The 15835-nt window shown below is 44.3% G+C and overlaps 1 protein-coding gene across 1 annotated transcript in view; it reads right to left on the reverse strand.

Moving 5' to 3' along the window:
• Window positions 1-15835, reverse strand: part of MRPS9 (mitochondrial ribosomal protein S9) — a 138872-nt gene that overhangs the window by 34951 nt on the left and 88086 nt on the right. Inside the window, exons 6-7 of the mRNA XM_068265285.1 lie at window positions 6025-6110; window positions 2487-2562 (exon numbers count right to left, since the gene is read on the reverse strand). Coding sequence (XP_068121386.1) covers window positions 2487-2562; window positions 6025-6110 — 162 coding nt within the window. The remainder of the gene's footprint in view (window positions 1-2486; window positions 2563-6024; window positions 6111-15835) is intronic.

A 15835-nucleotide genomic window follows, 5' to 3' on the forward strand; every position in this document is an offset into this window, starting at 1 on the left:
GCCGAAAATGGCAGCGCTCAGATCAGCTCTCAGGCTGCTCCTCCAGTCCCACTCTTTTCTGTTCCTGCTATCAGTGTATGTTTTTGCTTTGTTTGTATTACGTTAACTGTACGTGTATGCTGTAATGTTCTCTGTTTTTGCTTTTTATTTTGCTTTTAATGTTTATACGTATGTACCATGCTTAAATGTATATGACGCTCCGCTCAACTGTACGCACAAGCTGTAATGTTGTCCTATGTATGCTTGTCCCATGTCTATGTATGTACCATGCTTAATCGTGCTCTTTCCTTGTTTTCATCAACGACCCTGTATGCGCCAAAACCAATTCCGGGTACAATCCACCGTTGTACTTGGCGAAATAAATTCTGATTCTGATTGATTCTGACCTGGTTCAGACAGTGCATGAAGAATGTGTAATAGAGGAGGAATACCCTCATTCTCCTGCAAAGTACCTGCACTCTTAGATGTACCCACAGTTAGATTGCCTAGGGCCCGATCAATGTTCTTTGTTCCTGTCTGCACTCTCTACAAGTACTCTTACCAAGAACTAGTTTTGATTTCTATGCAACAGCTACTCTTCAGCTATATCCTAAGTTAAGTTAAAATGCATCTCTGGTGTACATAAATTAAAAACACAGAGATATGCTAATACCTAAAAGTTAGAATGTCCCAACACATTGTCTGTTTAATAAGATTCAGTGAAACCCCATATCAGCTGGGTTACGGCGCATAGATCTGCCTCCTTGCAGAAAATGGCCCTGGCCTTTACTCTATCAGATATAGTAAAGGCAGAGGCCTTTTTCTGCAAGGTGGCAGGGCTACACACTGGAACCCTGCTGATATGGGGCTCCGGTGAATCTTATTATACAGGCGACATGCTGGGGCATTCACGTTAGCATTGACAGGCTGGTATGGCTGACAGGTTAGAGTGTAAGCTTCCTGGCCAGGAGCTTTTTGTCCCCAAAAGCAGATGCCATCTTAATAAAGCTTTAAAATTCCTAAGCATTGGCAGTGATGAAAAAACTTTTATGTCACATTCTTTCAATTAGCAAGATGGTTATATGCAAATTAGGAGTCGGAGTTGGTAGAATCATAAACTGCAGAGTTAGAGTCAGATGATATTTGTACCGACTCCACAGCCCTGTTGCTGATAGTCTGGCTCATGAACTTGAATCAAGTAAGCAGTTAATGCTACTAAACGTAATGAGACCAGAACACATTTTTTTATATAGTGTTGGGGAAAGATAAGGGTGATAGGGAGGGTCTGTACCTCCTCCCACTAGAGCAAGTAGGTGACCCAGCATCAGTGGCTGAAGTTTGTGTGAAGTGTCAGCTCAGGTGCTGTAGCCCCACCCCCATGCATGCGCACCAGCATAAATCTGTAATTACAGAGCACTGGGTGGTGCTGGAGGGGATCAACATCTCAAAATTTGATCCACATAGGGGGACACCGTGAGGGACAAGCCCCAGCAATGGCACCCCTACAGCAAGCCAAAATGCATGCACATAGTTATGAGAGTATGCTGATCAGTGACCCGATCTGCATACCAGTTGTAAATCTATGGCTTAAGGTGTTGGAGGCAGAAAATTAGCAGGACATCCAGGCAATCAGTATTATGTACAAGGAAGTACTGTAATAATTCCCCCCCCATGTGTGAAGTGTTCCATCCATTGTCTCTCAGTACTCCTTATCACTGTACAAATCTCCCCAACATTTCACCAAATACTGAATACCAGGTGTAAAGGAGTGTGGGCTAGGGATGACTCATTTCCTACTGTAAACTATGGCAGTGACAAGCAGGCTATCTTATAACATGGTTAAAGTCAGTAATTCAAGTGTATTGCATTACTGGATAAAGCCACACTTGAAGACATTTTATAAGTACACTTACATAATAACTAGTGTAAATCAAGCTGTTACTTAAAGATGACAGGATTCATGAGGTTTATACTTTTTTCTTTTTCTTTGCGACTTCTCTATCTGCAGTGGATCGTGGTGGAAATTTAAATATGTAAAATAAGGCTGCTCTCTGGTGAGCTTTTCAAAGCAAGCTCTCCAGTTATAGTGACTCTGCTGCACTCTGCTCCTATGTTATGCTGCTTGCTGTGCAACAGTCTTGATAAATGTCTCCACAGTATTAGCTTCTAAAAAGGACGCTGCATATTACAAAGCTTGTCCCTGGGGAAGAAACATCCATACACTATTATTAATTGTTAAGAATGTATAAACCGGTTAAAAAGAATAATAAGGGAGATCATTAAACGGCAAACCTTTTATGATGGCCTGTTTTGAAGCTAAAAATATGAGGCAAATCACAATATGCGTAGTACAGGCATGCACTACCACTACTAGCTTTCAACTCCAAAAACAAAATGGCTTTTTACATTGTAGAAGTAAATTAGAATATTATTTTATACAAAACACTCCTTTGATATTCAACCTACAAAACCCATTTAATGAAAAAAAAATATATTGAAATACTTACATCTCGATCAGACACTAGTTCCGTTATCATTTCCTGCAATTCCTCTTTAGTTAGCCACTTTCGGCCAGCCATGTCTCTGTTGATACAAAAACCACACAGCATTATGCATTCTCTAATTATTCAGGCAATTAGAGACGCATCACCTGAGATCACTAATATTGGCATCTGCGGCTTGATGATAGACCAAAACACTGTAGAAAATCACAATTTCAACTGCTGTCTATAAATAGCATCTTTATAGAAGGGGAGCAGCTCAGGATGAATGATATCAGGAGAATAAATACATGATAACGAGAGGTAAGAGGGAGAGAAACACGGCGAGAGAAGGGGGGATATCATTGTGCCACATATGAGAAGTATCAGCCATATTCAGATTTAGCATTATTAAAGCTTTACCAGCACTGGAATCACAGCAGATAATGGAAGGCAAATGCATTAAAATGGAATAGAACACGTTGTTTACAAAGCATGTTCAGTTCCAGAACAGGGCACTGACACTGAAAAGGGCAATGTCTGTATTACAAAATGCATACTGTCCTGATAGAAAGGTTTTCTTCTAGGCCCCTCCTACTCCACCCAGTTGTCTTGCTCCGGGTCCTTTCACACCCAATCTGTGATCTATTTTATCATGAAGTTACCCCAACAAGCACATAGGGTTCTATTCACAAAACTTCTCATACATGACTTATTTATCACCTATTTGATAAAAATAACCTTTCAGCACATTTACAAGCAAAATAGTCACTCAAAGTAAGTTGTTCCTGATAAACTTCATTACAATATTACTTTTCTTACGTTAATTATGTTATATTTTTGCTCTTTGGAAGCTTAAAATAGTAACATAGATAAGGTGAAAACAGAAGAAAACATGTGAAAAAGCTTTGTGAATCATGCCCATAGTGTCAAACAGTGTCCTCCAAAAGAATTCTAAAAGGTCACATGTATGTGGTTCCCTTTAGAATAATGTCCACAATTTACTGTTCAGGAGACCCTAATCACCTGAATGGAAAAGGGAAACTTAGTCTCTGTGGAGCCCCCTCCCCTGTCAAGGAAACCACATTTTCTAGAGATGTAACTGAAAGACTCTCTCCTCCTTGGTAGGAAAACAGAAAAGCAAAGGAAAAAACCTAAGGTGGCTGATCTATCGAGACAAAATGGAACTGGGTACTTCCATATTTTCCCATCTGGAAAGTTTCTCAGCTTTTTGTGAAAGTTCTGTTTGCTCCCCCAGGAAGATCTGACCATTTTTGGAAAGCTGAAAGTCCGGGCTTTCTGTTACACCACGTCCCCAGTCGGCATGATGCTCAGTTCTCAAGTTATGGGGTTTTAAAGGAGGGGTGTCCCCTGAACTTGGCTGCAGAAAGTGCAATTACAAAAGTATGGGACAAACCCAACATGATGATAAGCAGCACACCCAGTAGGTCTTCTTCCTTCGCAGCATAAATACTGTATGTGCCTTCAAAACTTATGTCAAGTGCTCTGGGTCTCTCATTACAGCTGAAGGAGCAGCGCAGCTATGCACACTCGTCTCCTCTCTGTCTAATGCTGGGAATACACGGTTCATTTTTTAGGTGATTAGATGGTTCGATAGATAATTTCCGACATGTCTGATCTCCCTTTCGATACTTCTGCCATTTGATTTCTGATAGAAGTGAATGGAAAAAGATAAAAAAAAACGAGCAGAAGATAAGAGAATCGACTGCAGAATCGAGCGTCAAAAACAATCTAGAGGAGAAACGCACGGCAGAAACGAACCGTGTATTCCCTGCATTACTGGCATGGGCAGAGGACTCAATTCCACTGTGCTCTCTGCAGCAAAGTGCAGGGGACACCCGCCCCCAAACCCCCCCCCCCCAACTTGGGAATGGGGCATCGCATTGCCTCGGGACCCAGTGCAAATGAAAGCCGGGACTTTCAGCTTTCCAAAAATGGTTAGATCTGGCTAGGGGATCAAACGGAACTTTAAAAAAAAGCTGCCAAACTTTCCAGATGGGATAATATGTAAGTACCTGGAACTGTTGCCCAGAGCATCCAGTATGATTTTTGTTGTTAAGTAGATGCTGTTAATATTTTGCAGCGCAGCTCTAACAACTATTGCACTATATTGGTGAGGTTTTACTGTGCTAAAGTTATTGGTTAATGGTAACAGAAGCTGCTTTGTAACTGCTGTAGTCTATATTAAAACATATGTTCTACCACTTCTCCATTATATCCAAATATGAAAAAGGCTTCATTTTCACTCTAAATTCACATGCAGACAAACATTTAAAGTTTTGTTGTGCAATCTGACATGGCTGGCATCAACCATAAATGCATCATGCACATTTTGTATGATAATAAAATGGCAAGTTTTTATTAAAAAACAATTTAAACTACAGCCCTCAGTGCTGGTTCAGACGGAAAAGCTGTTGGTGAATTTAGCCAATGCCAAACGCATTTCTTCTACCAAAAGAAAAGCGTTTGACATTGGTGTCAGTTGTACCATCGCATTTGGAGCCCCATAGGGCAGTGTTCCCCAACCCTGTCCTCAAGGCCCACCAACAGGGCATGTTTTGTGGAAACTCACAGCGGTAGTTAATGAATTCTGCTGAGACACTAATTACCTCACCTGTGCAGGTTTGTGGTTTTCTACAAAACATGTACTGTTGGTGGGTCTTGAGGATAGGGGTGGGGAACTCTGCCATAGAGGACACAGAACCGCCGAATGCACCTTTCGCGCTATGCTACACGCGTCCCAGCTATTTTCACAGATTGCGATGTTCGCACAATCAACGGTAAACGCATTAAGATGAAAGTTTGCGTTTATCTCAGTGCAGCAATGAGTTCAATCCTGGTATTAAATGATGAGGATGGACGCTGGCAGCAATCTGTCTGAACCAGCCCTTGCATCAAGAACAATACAATATGAATGCACAAATCAATATAATATAACATTTTATAAACATGTGAAATCACCTATATAACTATCCTGAGCACTAGAGAGTCACTGCATATAGTAGTCCAGCAGTGGTAAGATATTGCTTGAAAGAATTTTAATAGTTTTCAAAGCTGCACCTGTTCACTGGAGATGACATGTAAACATTGCACATTACTTTCACCACATGAAACTGAGAAGCCAGAAAAGTAACTCAGGAGTGTGGTCTGGAAATTACCAATACTGTTACTGTAATGTATGCAACAGGTGTCACATCCGCAATCAGGAGCTTACCTGGCGTGCAAGTACAAATCCCGAGGATCAAATAGTGTGATACAAGTACTTCAGTTTACGGGCTACATTTATTGACTCCAGTTCCAGGTACCTGATACTTATTTCAGAGTAAACCTCTACATACAATCCCACAGCCCTGCTAGGTTCACTTATGTCACCACAGCCACAAACTCATGACCACACCCACCACTTACAGCCACACTATGTAGCGATGAAACAAATATGAACAGTACCACCAAAAAATGCTGCTGTAGGGCAGACATTGTGTTCACCCCTTTGTACCTTATGTAGCACTACATTTTTCAGCACCCCCAACCCCCACACACTTACACTGGTCCTGGGCTATTGGCCTGAGAGTCTTTTCTTCTCACTTCATCTGCATATGCCTGTACTGATAGGAACTTTTCATGGGTATCCTAGGACAACATCAAATAAAAAGGGAAACCGGAATGTTAAGAAATATGAGTGAATAAGTCAGATATTTTCAGCTTTAGTATGTATGATAAGGTAAGGATTCTTCCTGTGGTGTGTTCTGTCCATTGCGGTGGAGCCGCAAACATCTGCCTTCATTCGGTGGTGCATTCGCAATCAGTCACATTGTCATTTGCAATTGCTCTGCAATTCTGAGCAGCTCAGGATGCTGTCATCATTCCACCAATGGCTTACTACAGCTGAGCTGCGGCCAGATAGCCCTGGATTTCCTGCAGGCATGTTGTTACATAATACTGCATGTATTTCCTATGGGAGTCCTTTGTATTCACAACCACCTAGCAAATGGTAATCAAGCCAGCTCAGGATTGAGTGATTACCATTCAGCTGTGTGGAGATTTGCATGCTTGCATCCATTGGTTGATGAGAGCATAAAAAAGTCTGTCTCCCCTTTTAGACCTCACCCATCATAGCGATCACTATGCTGGTCTGCTGGGCACTGTGCTACTCTGTATAGTTCTGTTTTTGTAGTTCAATGCAACCTTATTACTTGTGCTTTAGCTAGTTCTTGATAAATATATATGCAGACTTGCTAATATATATTTATCCATTAGTTGAGTCGTTTGTTATTTTCTTTATTCGAGCTACGGAGATTTTTCAGTTACTGCATTAGCTAGTTAGTTTAGCACGTTTTGGTAGGTTGTGCTCATCGTGACCACCCGTGCTTAGCTAGCATAGTTGTGTTGCTATTAGTTATGTTATTTCCTGTAGTTTTGTCTGTGTGGATGTTTGCGGGTGATTGTCCTTAGCCTGCTTGCTCTGCTTCTGTGGACGTGACTGTGAGGTGTTGTTGCTACTAGTTACGCTCCAATCTAGTCCTGTCTTGTGCCTGTCTGAATGCTTGCTATCGCAAGAGCAGCGCAACATCGCACTGCGCTGCCATTGTGTCTTATTTGTAGCGATATAGGAAGCCCAGAGCTGCAGTTGCTCTGGGCAGGCTGTGTAGCCTCTTCCATTAATCAGCTACCAGTCTTGTTGCTCTGGGTGGTGAGAGTTTTACCCCCAAGCATTACACTTGTGATTTGTAGACAGACAGTATTGCTTATACACACAAGCATTACACTAGAAGACAAGGCTTTTAGCATCCTAAGACTACATCTCCACTAGGGTGCCACACCAGTTTCCCAATCAGACATGGCACCCATGCTGATGTGAAATCACATCTGAATGCCAATGCATGCTATGGGGATTTGGATGTGATGTCCAAAAAAAAAGCAGTAGGCACTCCGATTTTTTTCCCCGCACACAAATTCAGAAGTAGCCTAATGATTTCAATAGGCAAATTTGTGTATGGGGAAATAAATGGGAATCGAACAAAGGGAAACTAAGCCTAAGGAATTTTGCCATTTGAAATCTTGTCAATTCTAAACTAAATAAAGTAAATTTGTCTGTAAAGGTGGCCACACGCCATACAAAATGTTAGATTTCTTTTCAAGTCGAGATATACAATGATTTTTTTTTTCTGATTGGGTTTAACATTTGAAAAAGGTGACCAATGTTCCTTTTGAAAAAGGTGACCAAAATTGAACTCATGTTCAATTTTTCCCAAATTACGAAAATTAAAAAAGTTACTTGGGTCTACAAATCAAGAAATAAATAATTTATCCTACCTTATTCAATTTTCATAAAATTTGATCAGAAAAAAATTGCCACTTCCAAATGACATATTGAAAAAAATACAAAACCCTGAAAATTTGACCAGATTTTTCTGCACGACTGATTATTTTTATCGCATTGTAGCAAAATGTAATCTTTTTATTGTGTTGTTTGTGGCCACCTTAAAAAGTTTTTTTTTTTTTTTTTGCTTAATGGCAAGTCTTTCATTTAGTAGTTGATTTCTGTAAATGTATCTGTCATATGTTTACCACATATAAATAATTACTGTGTAACATGCTGAAGCCTTTTTAGCACTAAGATACACATTTCGGTAGTATAGTTATATAGTTACAAAGTTATTTGGGTTGATAAAAGACATACGTCCATCGAGTTCAACCAGAGAACAAAGTACAACACCAGCCTGCTCCCTCACATATCCCTGTTGATCCAGAGGAAGGCGAAAAACCCTTACAAGGCATGGTCCAATTAGCCCCAAAAGTATGAATCAAATGTAGAACTTTTAAGAACACCTGCTACTTTCTACAACAAAAAAAAAGCTAGAAGGAGGGAGTATCGGAGTTACTGAATGAAACACCCCGTCCTGCTGTTCGGTGCTGAAAGCTTGCATTTGGGTTCCGAAGTATGTGATCCCGCATCCGAACATCAAAATGAATCAACAGCAAGTGCCTGGATATTTGTAGGAAGGTTATTTGTCCATCGGGTCATTTATAAAAATGATTGGCCAATATGCCTTTGCACTCTGAAGAGCCCGCCCCTTCCCACTTAATTTTTCATAGGCTGTTCATGTGACTCATAGTAAAGTCTGCTGTTAGATTTGGTTAACCCAAGCCAGTCACAATAGCAGTTTGGAGACTGCTAATCCTGAATACAGATAGTTAATGAAATGCAAATAAAGATTAATACAAATTTTTGCAGCCTGAAAATGGACCTATCAAATCCTGCCACGGAGGGATTCAATTTCAAGTAACAAATTTGCATACAAAATTTGAATAATCCTGTATCCACTCGGAATTATTGGCATATTATTGTCCATCCCTTGTCTTGACAACATACAATGCTGATCACAGTTCCACTATATCCTTAATACTTGCTCATGCAGAATAAAGGGGCCCATACACCTAACTGATCGAATCTGCTGTGAAATCGTTGCGCAAACGCTGACCGAAAGATCGATTTCCATCTGAAATCGATTGTTCCCGTCGATCCGCCGGTGCGGAAGATTTCGCTCGATCGCCGGCGGGTCGGGAGTGCGTCGATGTCGGGAGTGCGTTCCAATGTCCGACGCCAGACGCTAGCGGCAATACATTACCTGATCCGGTCGGCGCATATCCCCGCTGTCACCGCTGCTCCTTCTCCGCTGGGCTCTGGCAGGCTTCACTTCTTCCTGTCAGGACAGGAAGTTTAAACAGTAGAGTGCCCTTTACTGTTTAAACGTCCCTGGACAGGAAGTACAGTGAAGCTGCAGCCCTGGAGCCCAGAGCGGAGAAGAAGACAGCAGAGACCGGGGGACTCGCGCCGGCCTGTTCAGGTAATGTATGTGGGGGGGGGGGCAGCGTCAGTGGCAGCTCCACAGATGGTGAATCAAGTTCATGCTGAAATCGATGTAAAGGCAGCCATACGATCCCTCTCTAATCAGATTCGATCAGAGAGGGATCTATCTGTTCTATGATCTCGCTCGATTTTACTGCAATCTGTGAATATTCTGAAGTGCTGCAATACTTTCCATTGTACAATATCTAAGTGGCTGGCTCTGTATATTTCATGAATTAGTCTGCTCTCCTCTGGCTCCATGCTAATTTGGCCCTAACACCTATAGACAATTGACCTGCTTCCTGCTTAACACTAGATTTACCATTCTTGCGCAGATCTGCGTAAATTCCCTTGAGCTCACACCTAGTAGCACCCCTGCTGAGTTTTTTAACATGCCATCAGCTCCATTGTTCTCTTTCTTTTGTTCTGAAAACACAACCATTACCTGTGAGGCCTGAGCATTTGTTTACTCTACCTCACATCCCCCACAACCAGAGAGTTCTGTTCTTTGTGTGCCAGACTGATACTGTAATCAAGGGGCTTTTATTGGTTTTTCAATGTGCACTGTGTGGGTAGAGGTCATGGGAGTGCCCAGTGCAGTAGCAAGTCACTCGTGCTTCACTGCGCAAGCTGGACCCACAAAGTCTGCTAAGGTTTGTCATTGCCATAATACATATGATATTTATATAAACCCACGACGGACAATTTTTTTACTTCACTGTCACTGTCGCACAGACTGCTGCAGTGCAAAACAATGCTATTGGGCACGGTGAATAAAGTCCGGTGTGAACTTCCTCAGCTTGCAAAAGACATTGCACAGCGAGAGGTATTATTATTATTTATTGTATTTATAAAGCGCCAACATATTACGCAGCACTGAATATTAATTTAGGTTACAGACAATATTTAGGGGTGACATACAGCAATATGACAATACAGGAATACAAGAAAACCAGATCACACAGCACAGTATGAGTACAAGGTAATGCTTAGTCAGTCACTGGATGGGAGCATGGAGATTAGGCAAGTTAGGTTCACTCAAATGCATAGCATGGGTTCACAGTAATGGAGGTGCATGATCAGGTAGGACACAAAAGGAGGACCCTGCCCAAAGGCTTACAATCTAGAGGGAGAGGTAGGGACACGAGAGGTAGGGGACCAGAGTTCAGCTGTGGGTTTAGAGCAATTGTGAGGGGTGGTAGGCCAGAGTGAAAAGGTGAGTTTTGAGGGCCTTCTTGAAGGTGTTGAAGGAGGGGGCTGCCCTAATGGGTGGAGGTAGGGAGTTCCATAGTGTTGGAGCGGCTCTTGAGAAGTCCTGGAGGCGTGCATGGGACTGGGTGATGCGGGGGATGATCAGGCGAAGTTCATTGGAGGAGCGGAGTGAGCGGCTTGGTGTGTATCGATAACGTTTATAGATATTGGTTTCGCGCAAAAAATCCCGTTTGCGCGTGAAAACGTTATCGTTTCACGTGAAAATTCACGATCGCGCAAAACCAAAAATTCTGTTTTCTTTTTCAGTGTTTCAAACTTTACAGAGTTTACAGCGTTTGTAGACCCAGTGTCCATCGTCCCTGCATTTGGCACAGGTGAATTTTTGACATGTTGCACAGGTAAACCTGCTGCGATTCCTGCTGCAGCTCTCTTGCACCTGGCACTGTGTTGTCTGTACAGTCCCTGGCACAGCAGCTGCAACAGCTTCAGCAGCCCGCCTTTGTGCCAATATTTCCTTGTGCTGCATGAATCGGCAACGGAGTTCCTTAGCTAGAAGACTCAGAAACAATCTTCTTTTGCCTGTCCACCCTGTACATGCCTTGTACAAAATGTAGGCATTCACCGCCGCCAGGTCCAGCATATTGTAAAAAACTGCTACTGGCCACCTGCGTGTTGCTGCTCTTACGGAATACATCCGTGCCATTTGGTCCAACACGTCTACACCACACTGTAAAAGTAGAGAGAGAGAGAGAGAGAGACATGAGTATATGTGCTTTTTTTCTATAGGCCTGTATAGTACACATCAGAAAACATTGTAGCACTGGCAGGGGCGTTCCTTGGGTCCTTGGAGATCGAGGGCACCTGTGCGGTCCCTCCCCCCCCCCCCCCCCCGGCCACCGCAGCTGTCCCCGCTGCCAGACAGGCAGCAGCGTCAGACCTCGATCAGCAGGCGACCAGTTAGAGTGGGCGCTAGGACCTACCTAGCGGACAACGCTGATATGCGGAAGTGACATCACTTCCGCATATTTGCGCCTGGCACCCGCTCTAACTGGTCGGGTCGCCCGCTGATCGAGGTCTGATGCTGCTGGCGAGTGACAGCAGGGACCCCCAGTTAGGTAGTGAGTGACAGCAGGGACCCCCGTTAGATAGTAAGTGACAGCAGGGACCCCAGGTTAGATAGTGAGAGTGATAGTGAGTGACAGGGACCCCCGTTAGGTAGTGAGTGACAGGCGCCCCCTCACCTCGCAGCCAGCAGCGACCTGACCAGTTAGAGTGGGCGCTGGGCGCAAATATGCAGAAGTGATGTCACTTCCGCATATCAGCGGTGTCCGCTAGGTGCTAGCGCCCACTCTAACTGGTCGGGCACCCCTGGAAATAGATTGGGGCACCCCAGAAAATTTTGGGGGCATGGGCCCCCCAAAATAGCGCTAGCGACGCCACTGAGCACTGGTGTAAAATTCAGTGCAGTTTCTAAGCTAAAATGCACCCAGGGCGAGGGTGTAAAAATTGCGCCTCCCCCCCCCCCCCCCCCAAAGCAAGGTATGGGTGCCCGCAGTATAGGTTAGCCAGGTCTAGTTGCACTCAGTATAGATTCCCCCAGTATAGGTAGCCCAGAATAGGTACCCCAGTATAGGTAGCCAGCTATAAGTCCCCCCAGTATAGGTAGCCAGGCATAGGTAGCCAGTATAGTTGCCCCCAGTATAGGTTAGATAGGTGGTTGCCTCTAATATAGGTAGCCAGAATAGTTGCCCCCAGCATAGGTTAGATAGGTAGATGCCCCCAGTATAGGTTAGTTAGGTAGGTGCCCCCAGTACAGGTTAGCTAGGTGGTTGCCTCTAATATAGGTAGCCAGAATAGTTGCCCCCAGCATAGGTTAGATAGGTAGATGCCCCCAGTATAGGTTAGTTAGGTAGGTGCCTCCAATATAGGTAGCCAGTATAGTTGTCACCTGTATAGGCTAGGTAGGTAGGTAGGTGCCCCCAATACAGGTTAGATACGTTAATGTTCCCACTATAGGTTAGATAGGTAGCTGCCTCCCAGTATAGGTTAGATAGGTAGGTGCCCCCAGTATAGGTTAGATAGGTAGGTGCCCCCCAGTATAGGTTAGATTAGGTAGCTGCCCCCCAGGTTAGATAGGTAGGTGCCCCCCAGGATAGGTTAGATAGGTAGCTGCCCCAGTATAGGTTAGGTAGGTGCCCCCCATGATGGAGGGGGGAGCCTCAACCGTGGGGGAGGGCAGCCCAACCTCTCCCTCCCTTCCTCTCCCCAGCCGCCCTCCGTGCTCCCCCCTCAGACTGCAAAGCAATGGGCAGGGAAGCGCTATACAAAACTACTCACCTCCCTGGTTCCAATCGCTACTCACTCGCCGCCAGTATCCTCTCTGCATAGACGCTGATACACACGCTGCTTCCTGTGTGTGTATCAGCGTCTACTCTGTGCAGAGAGGAGACTGGCGGCGAGAGTGCAGCGATTGGAACTAGGGAGGTGAGTCGTTTTGTATAGCGCTTCCCTGCCCATTGCTTTGCATTCCGAGGGGGAAGCACGGAGGGCGGCCTGGGAGAGGAAGGGAGGGAGAGGTCGGGCTGCCCTCCCCGCGGCTGCGTCTCCCCCCTCCATCACAGTGCCCCCCCTCCCAACAGCGCTCAGGGCGCCCGCACAGCCCTAGAAACGGCCATGGTAAAATTATACACACATTCACATACCTTCATGTGGTTATAGTCTGTTATCGTGTTGGGTTTCCTCTTTCTGCCGTCACCGATCGTCACGTCTTGGTGCATGGAACTTAGAACACACACAGTCTTGTTTTTTTTAGGTGCATAAATTGTCAAGGATACACTGCCACTTCTAAGCACTGAAGTGGAGAATACCTCTCGCTGTGCAGTGTCTTTTGCACGTTCACACCGGACTTTATTCACCGTGCCCAATAGCGTTGTTTTGCGCTGCAGCAGTCTGTGCGACAGTGACAGTGAAGTAAAGAAATTGTCCGTCGTGACATTTCTCCCATCATCCAAAAATGGCTCCATCAGATTCATGATCACGTTCTCTGCCAGCCTCTCTCCCTTCTGACGACTGGGGTCCTTTCCCAAGTAAGGAGATGCATTGCAGACATATTTGGTCTCCAAATCCGTGGCCATCCAGAACTTGATCCCAAATTTGTCTGGCTTGGTTGCGATGTACTGTGTGAATGGACAACGAACCTTGGTAGGGAACAGTTGTTCATCTATGGTCATGTGTTCTCCTGGAGTGAAACTCTCAGCACAGTTCTTCTTGAAGCGTGTCCAGATGTCGGAGATTGCAGCAAATTTGTCTGTTTTCACCCATTCTTCTCGCGTGTCCTTGTCATCAAATCGAAGGTGTTGCATAATTGAAATGAATCTATTTCGGGGCATTGTCTCTTTGATTACTGGCACCAGAAAGTTTTCTGACCAGCAATCCACAATGGCACCAACAGGACACATGATTGCTCTTACAAACAGAATTGAAATGAATGCCATCAGTTCATGAATTGTCAAATTCCAGTCCGGCTCTGTTCTGCGGGCTTGATGGACCGTACACTCCATGATGGTCTGCAGCATTCCCATGTCTAACAGGCTGTCTAACAGGCAAAGGAAGCTTTGGAGCACGCTTGTAATTTTACGCTGTTGGAAGATAAACAAATAGAGACTGGTAAATTCACATGAACCTCACTCTAAATGGGTTTATATAAACATCATATGTACTATGTCTATGACAAACCTTAGCAGACTTTGTAGGTCCAGCTTGCGCAGTGAAGCACGAGTGATTTGCTACTGCACTGGGCACTCCAAAGTCCTTCTCTACCCACACAGTGCCGTCTTTTGCTGTCTGGCTCAGACAAGGCTTCCCAGTACCACGGTGCCTCTTCCGTGGAGGCATGTTGGGTTCTTCTTCTTCTGTCTCCTTTTCAGATTCTTCTGAGGAGGTATCAGTGGCCTGCTGGACAAATGAAATCTCTCCTCCATCAGAGTCTGCTTCGTCCATTTCCTGAAGCCAGGCCAAAGCCTGTTGCGCGGAGAGGTTCTTCCTGCGTGGCTGTGATGCGCAGGCCATCCTGATGTGTGTTCTTAGAAATGCGAACAAGAAATGATTCTTCCACCTGCATCGGTCTGCTTTTATGCACAGCACTGTGTCATGCCACTCCCTTACATACACTGCTACAATGGATGGACAGGGCAGCATCACACCTTTTGGCCACCTCTACAGCATTCATATGTTGTGAAAAGCCAGCCTAATTGCATTACAGTATCTGCCATACTGCCATCAATGCCATGGCAATGGAATGCCTCAGTCTGTCATCATTTGTCATGTCAATGGAACACTGCCAAAAGTGCCAATTGCCCTCTGATTGCATTTTGCTGCATGAATTGGCAACAGAGTTCTGTGTCTGCGTGGGTTTCCTCCGGGCACTCCGGTTTCCTCCAACATCCCAAAAACATACAGATAAGTTAATTGGCTTCCCCATAAAATTGGCCCTAGATGACGATACATACACTACATGATACATACATAGACATACTGTATGATTATGACAGGGACTAGATTTTGAGCCCCTCTGAGGAACAGTTAGTGACGAGACAATATACTCTGTACAGTGCTGCGTAATATGTTGGCGCTATATAAATATTTAAATAAAATCTGCCCCTGCCTTTCCACCCATACTGCTCTCACTCATGCAATACCCAATGGGCTTGATTCACAAAAGAGTGCTGTTAGCACGGCCGTTTTCGCGCGAATTTTTGCATTGTGCGCGATCGCGAATTTTCGCGCTAAACGATAATGTTTTCGCCCGCAAACACGAATTTTCGCGCGAAAACGATATCGATTTCACGGTAAAATTCGCGTTTGCGCGCAAAAACGTTATCGTTTCACGCGAAAATTCGCGATCGCGCGCAATGCGAAAATTCGCGCGAAAACGGCCGTGCTAACAGTTAGCACTCTTTTGTGAATCAAGCCCCATATCTGCTACAGGCAACCCTACCCCCACCTCTGTTTCAAATCAGACACTTTGTCTACACTTCAGAGTCCTCTACACTTCACACTATTTGTGTATAAACATACAGTGGAGACTGAATTCATTGTATTCATGTCATTGTATCAGCAACTTTTCATTCTGTTTTCACACAATTGCTTATAAAAGACTTGTGTTTCCATATATTGTGAATGTGTGTTTGTAATATTTGCAGGTCAGTGAATGTGGGGGATTTTTGTATAGATATGGCAGGCATGTCTGAAGGTTTCAAGTCTCACACAGCTACTTTGTGTAAAGAAATGGAGA

This window comes from Hyperolius riggenbachi, chromosome 2, assembly GCF_040937935.1.
Source record: "Hyperolius riggenbachi isolate aHypRig1 chromosome 2, aHypRig1.pri, whole genome shotgun sequence".
In the NCBI taxonomy this organism is placed as follows: Eukaryota; Metazoa; Chordata; class Amphibia; order Anura; family Hyperoliidae; genus Hyperolius; species Hyperolius riggenbachi.